The following is a 13080-nucleotide window of genomic DNA, read 5'->3' as shown; positions in this document are numbered from 1 at the left end:
ATTGAAAAAAAAAAAGCTATAGTATGAGGGGGGGACAATTTTATTAAGATACTGCCGCTCAGTGTAAGGTCCTGCTGATTCATTTAACTGTTGGAACTAAACTGGTCAGAGGCCAAATGCCAATAGAGTTAGTGATCTCTACTAACATCATGTTACAAGATGACTCGAGTCATCAACACACGACTTGGATATGCGGATTTGAAGCTTTTCTTCTAGGGACTTACTGAAAAGTGGGTGGCAAAATGGCCTTGGGAGAACTTAACACGCAAGTGACCTGTTCGCTGAACGAGGGTAACTTTTGTGATGACATTTCTACAGAGGAAAAGGAACCTCCACTTCAAAGTTATCTTATTCTAACTATGCTTACCTGTTTTTGTCCTGCATATCCCATCAACGTTGTTGCTTTGGTCTACTCTATTATGGTATGTTTGCTGGAAAAATGTGTTAGCGTCATTAAAGCAGGTTTATTTCTGTTTTCAGTAGGAGTTGTATATTTTCGAAAGGATGTAGAGAAGTTTATTTGTGGATACAAAAGTGTCTTTGAGACAGAAATCAATTGATTTCATGGCTTTGTGTACTAAAATATGAACTTATACTAGAACCACATCTACAAAATTTACATAAAGAACCAGAAATTTAAAGTAATGCAGGATTTAGATTGCTTTTTGTTTAATAATGTTTATTCACCATTACTACTTTTTTTAAGTGACTATGCATCTATTTTGCAGACGCTCTAGAATTCGGTTGATGAGGTCCCAGGACATTAGGTTAATTATTCACATCCTGAATACTGATAGAAAAACTCAGATTATGCTTAAAGGTTGATGTTCTAAGAAAACAACAACAAGATAAAAATACAAATGTACACACATCATTCATCCTGATCAGGAAAGGCGGATTACACAAGGATTTTGTTGCCATTCAGACGCAAAACAACATACAGAGGCGGAAAATTACACACATTACTCGCCTAAATCAGCCGATTGTATCACCATACCGACAGGGATCATAGTTTATTCTTTATTTTAGATAGAATGCTGAAATATTTTAACCAAATGTTCTTTCATTCTCAGTCTAGGAACAGCTATTATAATGGTGACTATGATGGCTCAAGGCGGTTGGGCCAGAATGCTCTTTATGTTGCCATTGCTTCCATTTTTGTTGGCCTACTCGTCATCACTGTCATCTGTATTGTTCATTTTACCACGGTAAGAATTTTATTTCACTTATGTGCAATGCATGTAGATATTGTTGTTTATAAGAATAAGGTCATGTATTTCTTTGTGTTTGTGTTTTAGATAAATAATATGGTCTGAGGAAATAACAAAGAGGGACATTTCAAGATATCTGATTGTAGGATGGCCCATCATATGTGAACGTGAAGTGGAGGGAGTACAATTTCATATTTAATTTAGTTCATATTTTCTCAAATATTATTCTGTAGATTTTCATGCAAATAATGAAAGTTTTTGGTTCTCGAATTAATCACTATTTGAACATTGTTTATACTTTAAAGCTGTGCTACGAAGCTGGCAAAAAATACACAAATCCATGTTTTACATATTTTGCTATGGCCAAATATTATGGAAAAAAACACATTTAATGACTGCATACCATTATGTTTATAAATGTGCATGCGCTATATTTTCTGAAAATATATCCTGATTAAAATGGAGAGCACTTTATATTTTGTTTAAAATCTTGAAAGCAATTCAATTGTAGCAATAAGGTGGTTTCCTCATAGATGAGTGTGTGTGTATTATTTGTCAATGTTATATTTTATATATATGTATATAAAAAAAACAATTATATTCAAGCAATCTCCTTTTTTATGCATGTTGCCTCTGCTGACCTCAAGAGAGCTTTTCCCCCTCCCTCCCTTCACTTCCCACGCAATGAAGGAAAACTGATTCCTATTGAAAACTGATTCCTATTTTGCTATTTGATTAGCGTCACACATTCTGGCCAGCACAGCCCAGGGCCAAACATGCAAATTTAGCTGAGATATGTTCCGGTAGCTTGATATGTCATAATATATCCTCGACTAAATATAACCAATTTCCCATGTCCTTTATAGACCCCCCCCCCCTCTATCTCTTACACATAGCCTCTATAGTGCCATTGGTCTAAAAAAAATAGCATATTTTATTTGCAACAGCGCAAATCAGATTAGAGCAATTCCAGTACATGATGTTGAAATACTGTACTATATGTGATTGAATGAATTTCTGAGAGTATTCTGATTTGAATCTGAGAATGAAAGCCATTCGCTGTAAAACACCTGACACAGTTGCACAATAGCAAGGGTGCTGGAGCACTCAATGACTCACTGAAATAGGTCAGTCATGGCAGCTGCCTCCATTAGATCGAGCCTCCTTGCAAACATATCCAATGTCACGTCACAGACAGTTTGCAGTGTTTGCTGATACCTTTAAGGAACCATAAAAAAGGGTTTAAATAAAAAAGACATTGAAAAATTACTAGAAATTCTTACTATAGTGTTTTATGGACTCGTATATATATAATTATAAGTACATATACATATTTGCTGAAAGTAAAATTAATAAAAAGAGATACACCCTGCCTATGGCTTCAAGCAACTCTCTGAAATTGACTTTATTTTTCAAAGTAAAACATTTATTTAGGTTTGCATTGTATTGATGGCGACAAACGTCCAATAACTAATTAAATCCAAGAAGACTGGCAATGAATGCTAATCTTGGTGAATATCAATTGTGTGAGATAAATGTGTTATGAAATTAAAAAAAAATGGTCTGTAATCTATTCTTCCCTTAGTGATCATAGTTAATAAAAGGCAAAAAAAGGACTGTACTTTCAAAACTAAATTATATTATTGTCCAGAGAAGGGTAATTTCAAATGGGTCACATTTTAGCAAGACAAACTGTCCAAATTATTTCATGCTTTTTAATAGTATTTTGTTGGAGAAAAAATATTGCTCTGTTCTTAAAGTTGATACACAATTTCAATGAAAAATCAATGTTCTCGCAATGAAAGCTCTTTATTACAGTCCTTGTGTCCCCAGACTGCATGATTTGCATGGCATATTTTATTCCTCCCACTCTCTGTCAGGGGCGGCTGCCAGTTTGAATAATGATGGTCATCAACCTCTCATTATAAAAACAGTGTTTTCAACAATGATCCATTACATCATTTAAATGCAAGAAGTCTGGCTTGATTAAACTTTGAACCTCATTTATGTGCAGTGGCTTAAAATGGAATCTGTGGAGATGAAAAACTGTTGCATAATTAGCACTTATCGAATCTTTCAATGATTAAAAACGTATTGTCTTATTCTCTGAAAAAGTCAAATGATAAATCGTCAAATATGCATTTTATATTTTACTATAAATTTAAAATGGGCTTGTTTTACATAAGGTAATAGTCTCATTTTAGCTAAGCCTGAAAAAACAGTACTCAGTGATAATTTTAATGCTATATCCTTTTCTTTATTTATATAGCTATAACATATTTCAGGAAAAGAAACATTACATTTTAGGTCCTCTAATATTTGTATAATTCCTATCCTATTTATATTTTCGTATGAGAGGACTACAAATTTAACAAACATGTATTGTATGTAAAAAAACGCTGCCCTCATTATGATTACGTCAGTAATGTCATGAAAACCTTTATTATGTCATCCTAAAGAAAAGTCAATAGAAAGCAGAAGAGCACAGGATTTAGCTCACATAGGCAATAAAATCTCCATGCAGGGATACGGATAACAAAACATGAGCAAAGATCAAGTAAGTAACTAATTTGTGCCACATTTATTCAATAAATAAGGTATATGGAAACAATGATAGATCTGTCATTTAAAACATAACCTCCTGGATACTTATACATAATCTTTGGAAATTAAGGTCTATAATTAGAAGCAGTTCATTTTCTAAATTCCTCAATTTGTAACATTCAAATGGGTATTATATAGATTTTTAGCAGCCTACTTCAATTGTTTAACTAAAAATTATACCAAGATAGAAAAATCTACCCACTTGAAAGACACATGGTTTTGTAAACAAAGGACATCATGTAATGGAAATAACTTAGCACAAATATTAATTCTTATTGTGTGTGTGTGTGTGTGTGTTTTCACAACTCGCCCTCATAATTAAAGGCACCTGCCAAGCCATACAAACCTGGAAACAAGAAAAAGGTACGTTGCAATGACTGCTATAATTCTGGTTATAATATACCATATATTTTAAATAATAATTTTCTGATTTCAGGAGGATGAAGATCCGGGGAAACTTATTAAGCCTCCAGATCAACTGGAACTTTCTGAGACTGTAAGACGAACACAACCATCAATCAATCAATTCCCCCACCAAATGATTTTAGACTGTATTAAAATATTCCTACTTTGTTTCTCTAAATATAGGAACTAAAAGAAGAAATCACAAGAACTCTGACAGCGAAAAATCCACATGCTCCAGAAAATCTCGCCCACTACAAATTTAATGTAAAAGGAGTCAACCTATAACAGTAATTTTTGATCATCTTTGCATAAGAGTTTCATCACCAATATCACTTTTCTCCTCTCCCCGTCAGGATGGTGCTTATAAAGTGACCACCGAGGTAAATCACATGACAGTTCACTTCGCAATTGAGGGTTGTCTTGAACATCAAGACGTGGATGAAGATGAAAGTGAGACGCCTACTGAGGAACCCAGTGAAGAAGGTGACTGAAACTATTCAAACTGCTCAGAAATTACCAACCCATTTATGACTTATGCCTTCACTTTTTGCCCTTATGCTACACTATACATTATGGAATAGCAAAAAAACCCAAAAAATCCAAATCCAATCATCTTTGCAATCATTTAAATCACTTAATATCTGTGCAGCATCAGGAGAGGAGGGAGAAGAATCTGAGGAGGTGAGGAGAAATGTGTTTTGCTTAACAAAAGCATGATTTTTAACTTCCAACTTTGCTGGTTCTCCATGTAGGACGGCTCTGGTGATGGAGGGGAGGAAGAAGAGGCTGGAGATGATGACATACCAGACAGCGTTGCCTCCAAGGCAAACAATGGGGAACCCAAATGTACAAATCAATTCAACTTTATTGAAAGAGCCTCTCAAACCCTTAATAATCCTCCCGAGGTAGGAAAGACAAAAAAACTACAGATTATTCCACTTTAATGAATGACGCTGATTTGATTTTTCAATATATGGATGTTGGTAGAATCTATTGGACAATTACAAATGCAAGTTCCATTATTTTCTTTCAGGGTCGAGGTTGTCAGACTTTACCTCCTCCACGCTGCAACTACTATGCCACTGCTTACCAGGTAGTGTGAATAGCTCCTTTTTCTATCCATATATGTAGTGTATTAATACTTCTATGCTGACCTGCTGATTGTCTTTCAAGTGGGACATATATGATGTGTACATGGCTGAGCTGCAGAAACAAGAAATGATGAAAGGGAAACAGAAAGATAATGATGGCGATAGAACCAAGAAAATGATGCTCATTGAAACACCAGTGAGTCAATTCAATGCCAAAATTACCAAATATTCTTATCTACTGGTCAAGATATATGACTTTGGTTCTTTGGGTTTGTAGATTTATTTCATATAACTGGATTTTTCTGGTCCAACAAAATAGATGAATAAATGGCTCTGAATTTTATATGCAGAGTGACGACATCACCAAAGTATCGGCATCAGCAAAGCTGTTAGAACGGATGGTCAATCAGAACACGTTTAATGAAGTAGCACAAGGTGATTTAGGTTTATTCAGTCTCTACAGTATAATACTATGGACCTCATATTTTTGTACATTTACTATGCGACTCCCCCCTTATCTTCAATTTGTATTTCCTTTCAGATTTCAAATATTTTGAGGATGCTGCAGATGAATATAGGGAAGAGGAGGGTACTGTACTCCCCCTGTGGAAGTTCACGTACGATAAAGCCAAAATGATGTGTGTCACTGCTCTCTGCTGGTGGGTTTGCTCACAAACACACTAAATATGGCATCACAGTTACCCAGATAGTATTGATTGAACCAAGTTCCCAATTTTACATGAGAAAGAGACAAAACAGTAAGTGCAAAAATGTCAAAAGCCATTTGGTAAACACGAAATTGATGATAAGAATTGAATTCCCAATGCAATACAAATGGCAACACTGATGATGGAATGCCTTTATTGTCATTACACAAGTACAATGAGATTTAAAGCTTCACTGTTAACACATAAATAAGTAATCCTAAATAGATTTATGTACAATAAAAATGATGTGTGGTTTAAATCTGTCGAGGAGCAATGTAAAATGACTAATTATTTCCCTTATCTCACAGGAATTATATTTATCCAGATTTTTTTGGTGTGGGATTGGGTTCATGTAAGTCAACAGCAAACATTGAAAATGTCATTCATGATGAGGAGGATTGACATATGATTTGATGTGATCACTTTACAATCATCGTCAGATGACTTCAGCAAACAAGGCCGTGGGATGATTCTCTTCTACACTTTGAAGAACTCCACTTATCCCGAGTACATCTACCCAACCAGTTCAGGCGTTTTGGCCATCGATATCCATAAGAAAAATTCTTACCTGGTAGCTGTGGGTTTCTACGATGGCTGTGTCTGTGTGTACAACTTGAAGAACAAGGGACACGAGCCGGAGTACAAGAGTGCTGTTAACAATGGCAAGCACACTGACCCTGTCTGGCAGGTTAGAAAAATTAACATAAGGAGGCTACTTTTACCTATTGAGAGCTTTAATAAACAAAAAAAAACAAAAAAAAAACGGATATGTTCACATAACATAAAAAAAAACGTTATACAAAAGATTACACAATATTTTCATGATTTAATGTATGAAGCCTAAATTTGTTTCTTTTACCACACAAATTAGCTATTAAATGTTAAGTGGCTTGCACTGTAGCAGCTTTAAACTTTATAGCACAGTCAACTAACATTTGCCTGTTTCGACCTTAAAATCTCTTGTTGGAATTACAATGTTGAGAGTTTAAGAACTAGCGCGTCATCATTTTCTTGAGAGCATAAGAGTCATTGCGGTCTTCTATTTTTGTAACTAGACTTTGTAACTTCGTTTCAGCTCCGAAAACTTTGTTGTATGGTGTGTCTTGATTTCTTTTTTTCTTTGCAGGTTCGGTGGCAGAATGACAAAAGTCTTAATTTCTTTTCTTTGTCCTCTGATGGCCGTGTTGTGTCCTGGATCCTCAGTAAGGTTTGTTAAAAGCAATAATTCACAATATAGTGTTTGATATAGGCATATATTCTTGTTCAGCCACAAATCCTGGGGTTTCTTCAGTCTTGAATCACATCAAGATGATATGTCATTCATGTTCAGAAAGGTTCATCCAAATAAATGTGCAATGTCTGTAGAAAGAGCTGCTCTTCTCCGATGCTATAAGGCTGGTTTTGGATTATTCTGTGTCGGATGGACCAGAGGGGATTCAGAATCTCACTGCTGGTAAGTTTTCACTCTCCAATGTCGCTGGGACTGGATTTTTATTTATTTAATGCAATTCTTGGCGGCCATACTGACAAATGTTAGTACGTCGGCTTCTCAATTCTAGGTTCGAGGGTCCTCACTGTCCCTCACTTTGCATCTTCTCTCAGGCTTGTGTGGGTTTTCTCTTGGTATTCCTGTTTCTTTTCATATACCCTTCAAACAAAGGAATGGTAGTCTAGTTGAAAATTGTAAATTGCCCCTCGCTATTGGTGTGAGTGTGAATTGTCGTCCGTCCTTAGATAGCTAGGACCGGCTCCGGCTCCTTGCACCATCTTTGTGAAGATAAGCGTTTCGAAAAATGAATGAATAATGCAATTTTTAATATATCTCCTGCTTGTTTACTTTTTGCCTACAGCTAGTGGCACATCCTTTGACTTTCACCCACAGATTGAGGACCTCTACATAGTTGGCACTGAGGAGGGTAAAATTCATAAGGTATGATGCAAGAAATCATTCCACTACCAAAGATTTTCCTGTAAATGAGCTGTGCTGTCAATCACTTGGAATACAACAACTGCATGGCCACAATCTATAAAGTTGATTTGTTCTTGAGAGTAGGTGCCTTTTATTTCACTGAATTATCTCACAAGTGTTCCTTTTGTTTGATTCTGAAGTGCTCGAAGAATTACTCAAACCAATACCTAAAAACATTTGATGCCCACAACATGGCAGTGGATACGGTGAAGTGGAATCCATATCATCCCAAGGTTTTCATCTCTTGCAGCTCGGATTGGACAGTCAAAATTTGGGACTTGGATTACAGGTAAAACATATCATTGATTAAGATCAAAATGTACAAAGCACAATTTTGTTTTGAATATTGAAATAGCAGTAGCTTTTAAAGTTTACAATTTTTATTTTTACTGCTGTGTGACTGACATTGTTCCATCTTATTATGGCTATTAGTGTGCATTTCATTAAAACATGTTACATGACTGTTATGTGTTTTCAGTAGATTTAAGGCTTTTTTTTGGTCTTAAATAATTAACTGACATTTAACCCTAAAATATGTATTATATTTTTCCCCTCCTAAATGATTTCTTCCTATCAATAATCAACAATACTAATTTTCATTTAACTGAATGATGCTCTCTTTTCTTTCCAGCACTCCAATGTTCACATTTGAACTAAATGCATCGGTTGGCGACGTGGGCTGGGCACCGTACTCCTCTACTGTTTTTACTGCAGTAACCACTGATGGATTGGTGAGAATTAAACATAATGGGAGGGGAATCATATGTAACTAAATTTTACCCTGATCTAACTCAAAACCCCCATCCAAAACTGTTTTGACAGCCTCTTCTTTTATACCCCATCTCAACTGGCGGTTACCTAAACTCAACTAATTCTACCTCGTGGCAACATTTTACTATGGCATAACTGGATGATGTTTCCTTTTTTTAATTTTTTATCCTAAATCCAACCACCACATGAAAACACGTTTTAATACATACTATCAGTTTTTCTTTGGGGATATATGGCTTAATTTAATTTAAATAATCTTTGCTATTGAACCCCACCAGTTTCATATTCACATTCACCGAACCCTACTTTAGAAAAAAAATGAATAGTTGGGGTGCAGTTTTTAAAGATTTAACATTCCACATAAATATGCTCATTATTTGTTCAACTGACACAATACTACGGTATCATTTTTTCAGGTTCATGTTTTTGACCTTGTCATCAACAAGTTCCAGGCTATCTGCCAGCAGCCAGTGGTGAATAAAAAGAAAACCAGACTTACTCACATTGAGTTCAACCCTACCAATCCTGTCATCATTGTGGGTGATGACAGAGGTACTGTCATTAGCCTCAAACTGTCTCCTAACCTTCGAAAGAAGCCAAAAGTAAATTATCAAATTATAGTACAGATCCATTAAACAATAGTTTTTTTTTGTCATAGCTTAATCGCTGTTTGTGTATGTGCAGGGGAAGAAGGGCCGAGATTTGGTTGAAGGTCCCGAGGCAGAAGTCGCCAAGATGGAGAAGCTACTTAGTCTGCTGCGAGACCTTGAGCAAAGCCCAGTTTGAAAGTAGCTGCAGTTTGTCTTATGAGCTCTGTAAAGTATAATAAAGAATATTTGATATAAAAAACAAATTGTTCAAAAACACTTCCATACACCCAGCATATATCCAAGATATGTATTGTATGTATAAACACCACTGCGACCAGTGAGGCATCTACAATTTTTTTTGTCTGTTTTTGGAAGCCATCCATCTCATCTGTTGTGTCAGGTTAGTCACCTCCCTAGAAAGGGATCAATGATTTGAAATGGATGAGTCAGGTGGCGCTCATAGTGTAGGACTTGTCTGGCAGCGTGGGTTCAGTTCCTGTTCAGTGACAGGATGACTGAGTGTCAATGGTTGGTTTGTCTGTACGTGCCTGGAGATTGGTGATCAGCCCATGTCAATCCCGATTAGATCCAATCCCCCTGAACAAGAGAATTGAAAAGAAAAAAGAGGGTTTTTTTTGTTTGCGTGGCCAGCTTGCAACAAAAGATGGCAGTTGCATCTTCTTGTCTTTATGTGTAATAGCAGTGCGGAGATTGTGATTGTGACACAGATACTTATGTCATCAGTTTCACAGAAGACATGCTCTAACTGTGCTGAAGTTGTTTGGTCAGCCCCTCTGCACTGCAATGTGCTTGTTGGCCATAACAACACCCCCTGTGCTGCAGCAGGATCCTGATGTAATTGCATCCAAACTGTTCCCCTTTCTTTTTTTGCGCTTGATATCATGCTGACACCCACTAACTCTTAACTCAGCCCCGCATCCCCCTCTCTCCCATTCTCTCCTGCTCACTCTGTCGCTGTTTTTCTCACACGCTCTGTTGTCTCTGCTATCACAGAAGTCCTCAAGCAGTGCTGCCTCATCTTTGATTGTGTTTGATGAACAGATGGAGAGGGCGGGGGGCAACAGACACAAGTGAAAAGCTCCTGAAAGGCTAGAGAAGAGCACTTGGATTCATATGAACACAGCAGAGAGTGAAATGTCAGCAAATGGGTGAGTCTGGAACTATTATTTTGTTACATCAATGCACTTTTATGATGACAGAAGGATAAAAATGCATGATCATAGTTAGGATGTATCTTTCTTGTTTGAAAAAAAAACAGCTTCAATGCTTTTCATTGGAACAAAATACATAGTATAATGCTACAAGTATGGTTTACTTTTACAGAGTAACCTTAATAAAATCTAGAGCAAACTTTATCTCGGTCCTACTGGATGATTTTTTTACATGGCTATTTTTTGTTGATACATGCCTAGTCCATTTTATGAAATGTTTTTTTTATAACTGTGAAGGTTGCCGTAGATATCCACTACTGTGACCACTGTCCTTGAAAGGGTTAAACACCACTCCAATATAAGATGCCTTATTCAAGTACTGCTAAATAAAAGAATGCCTTTCTCTAGAGAACAAGGAAGCAGTGATAATAAACAAGGCCTTGAATCAAAACGACATGTGGTGGTGCCTAATCAGTGAAATTTACGCAGCTGTTGTTGTTTCTAAAATTAGAGTGTAATTGGACTTTGCTTTGTTTGTGTCTGGTTAATACTACTGCCAAATTAGCCATGTGGAAGTTATGGTGTAAAGTCACAAATAAAAACACCATTTCTTATCTCATATTCTGAACCGCTTTATCCTCGTTAGAGTTACGGAGGGTGCTGGAGCCTATCCCAGCTGATTTCAGGCTAGAGGCGGGTGACACCCTGAATCGGTGTGGCCAGCCAATCGCAGGGCACATGGAGACAAACAACCATTCACGTTCAGACTCCTAACTATGGGCAATTTAGAGTGGCAAATCAGCCTACCTTGCATGTCTTTAGAATGTGGGAGAAACATGGAATACCCGGAGAAAACCCACGCAAACGCCACACAGGTGTACCGACGTGGATTTCCACTTTGTCTTATGCATGTTGATAACTCATAAATTTAACTTTACACTGGTATATCAATGTCAAAATGGTGTGTTGAATAACTTTGTTAGATAAAGTGCCGTTAATTTTGCTACATTTGAGAAACACCTATATTATGAATATTTTAATATATCACTAAGGCAAACAAACAAATTACACATTGAAATTTATCATTTTTTCCTTTTCTTCATAGTTTATTATATTGAATATACAATACTTGGACATCATTTTTAAAAGTTTATTATTGTGAATAAACCAACCTATATTCTGATTTCCTTTTCTCCAGACTCAATCCTCCGTTACAGCGTTTTTTCGACGCCTCTACGGAGGAATTAATTTCACAAGGAAACATTTTCCTACATGAGGACATGTAGTTCAGCTGTTATGTGACCCCTAAAAAGCAAAAAGCCAACTTTCCTGATCGTTTAATTAACAGATCAATGCACAACGGACCCAACGAAAATCAAACTCAAAGACACTTAGCCACTCTTTGATTACTGAAGACATTATGGATTCTGCCCAAAGTTCAAACAGACACTGAAGCCTTAATATGGAGTCCGAAGAGAATGTGCCAGTACTGTCTACAGCTGCATTGGTGGCCATTGTGTGTAACACGTTTGCTGCCATCTTCCTTCTCCTCCTGTGTCTTGTTCTTTACCGAGCTTGCCGGGTTCCTTCCAGCCCAGACAGACTGATGGTTTTGACTCCCGGTAAAGGAGAGAGCACGTCTCTAAATGAGAAATACCTCCTGACTTCTTGACTGCAGCGAGAGGAACCACATGTAGCAGAGAGAAATGAAGAATTGGGACACACGAAAAGCTAAAATTATGGATGAAAATTCACACGACCATATGCTTTGAATGAAAACAACTATGATGTATGGAATCTGACATCGAATGCACAAAAAGTGAGGAAAATGAAAATTCTGTAGGTGGCTTCTAAATATAGTCTGTCATTTTATCTCGGCATATTGCTGACAACAGGGGACAAGCCTGTCCATGTACTATTGTCACTCATATATCCCAGCAATCTTTGCGCCACAAATCCTTACATAATGATCCGATAATGGCTATAATAGTATCCTCTAGAATATATAATATGTAAACAATTACGATTCCTTTCAAAAGTAACTTATTCTTCATTTTTCAATCAAGACAAGAGCATTTTTCAAAATAGATTTTCCAGTTGCAACATCTCAATTTGAATCCGTTTACTTGTTCCACACTTTAGGAGTATTTTGTTTTATAGTTTGTGATCCAAATTTTTGATTTTAACTTTTGGATTCCTAAAGGAAATGTATGCATGAGTTGGAATGCACTTCTTGATGCATGATGCCTGGCTAAAATGACTGGTAGGGTATGCTGAAAATCAGATAAACAAATACTTTGGGATCTCATTTTTTCAATGGTTAACACTACACCAAATTATTTTTTTCCCATTTTACTAAAAAATGTAAATGTTTTTTTTGTTTTGCTTTGTTCTAACATCAATGTGCCCAAGCAGAACTCCCTATAAAAACCTCAGGAGCAAAATAATGGACAGAGTGCTGCATGTGGGCACAGCAAGATGTCAGAGGGGCATTAAGTGGTACTTGACTGAACTGAAGTGTCACAACCAACTAGCAAAATCATAATTCAAAGCAAAGCCC

General features: G+C 36.5%; 2 protein-coding genes across 3 annotated transcripts; both read left to right on the top strand.

The window, feature by feature from the left end:
• Positions 1-242: 242 nt before the first annotated feature.
• LOC144203081 (transmembrane protein 233-like) lies at positions 243-1592 on the top strand. Its single transcript, XM_077726339.1, has 3 exons — positions 243-422; positions 1074-1208; positions 1299-1592. The coding sequence occupies exons 1-3, from the start codon at positions 243-245 to the stop codon at positions 1314-1316; spliced, it is 333 nt and encodes a 110-aa protein (XP_077582465.1). The 3' UTR covers positions 1317-1592.
• Positions 1593-3673: 2081 nt separating this feature from the next.
• LOC144203077 (dynein axonemal intermediate chain 1-like) lies at positions 3674-9609 on the top strand. Of its 2 annotated transcripts, XM_077726327.1 has the most exons (20): positions 3674-3768; positions 4140-4178; positions 4252-4311; positions 4404-4484; positions 4574-4703; positions 4870-4901; positions 4973-5125; positions 5254-5313; positions 5394-5507; positions 5662-5746; positions 5853-5970; positions 6327-6370; positions 6459-6706; positions 7145-7225; positions 7384-7471; positions 7869-7948; positions 8128-8276; positions 8619-8718; positions 9175-9360; positions 9443-9609. In XM_077726327.1, the coding sequence occupies exons 1-20, from the start codon at positions 3754-3756 to the stop codon at positions 9542-9544; spliced, it is 1965 nt and encodes a 654-aa protein (XP_077582453.1). In that variant the 5' UTR covers positions 3674-3753; the 3' UTR covers positions 9545-9609. The 2 variants fall into 2 exon arrangements, with proteins under 2 accessions (XP_077582453.1, XP_077582454.1); XM_077726328.1 differs by lacking the exons at positions 3674-3768; positions 4140-4178; positions 4252-4311; positions 4870-4901.
• The last annotated feature ends 3471 nt before the right edge of the window (positions 9610-13080 follow it).

The sequence above is a fragment of the Stigmatopora nigra genome, chromosome 10 (assembly GCF_051989575.1).
Source record: "Stigmatopora nigra isolate UIUO_SnigA chromosome 10, RoL_Snig_1.1, whole genome shotgun sequence".
In the NCBI taxonomy this organism is placed as follows: Eukaryota; Metazoa; Chordata; class Actinopteri; order Syngnathiformes; family Syngnathidae; genus Stigmatopora; species Stigmatopora nigra.
The sequence above is the reverse complement of the archived record's forward strand: the minus strand, read 5'-3'. Positions and strand labels throughout refer to the sequence as shown.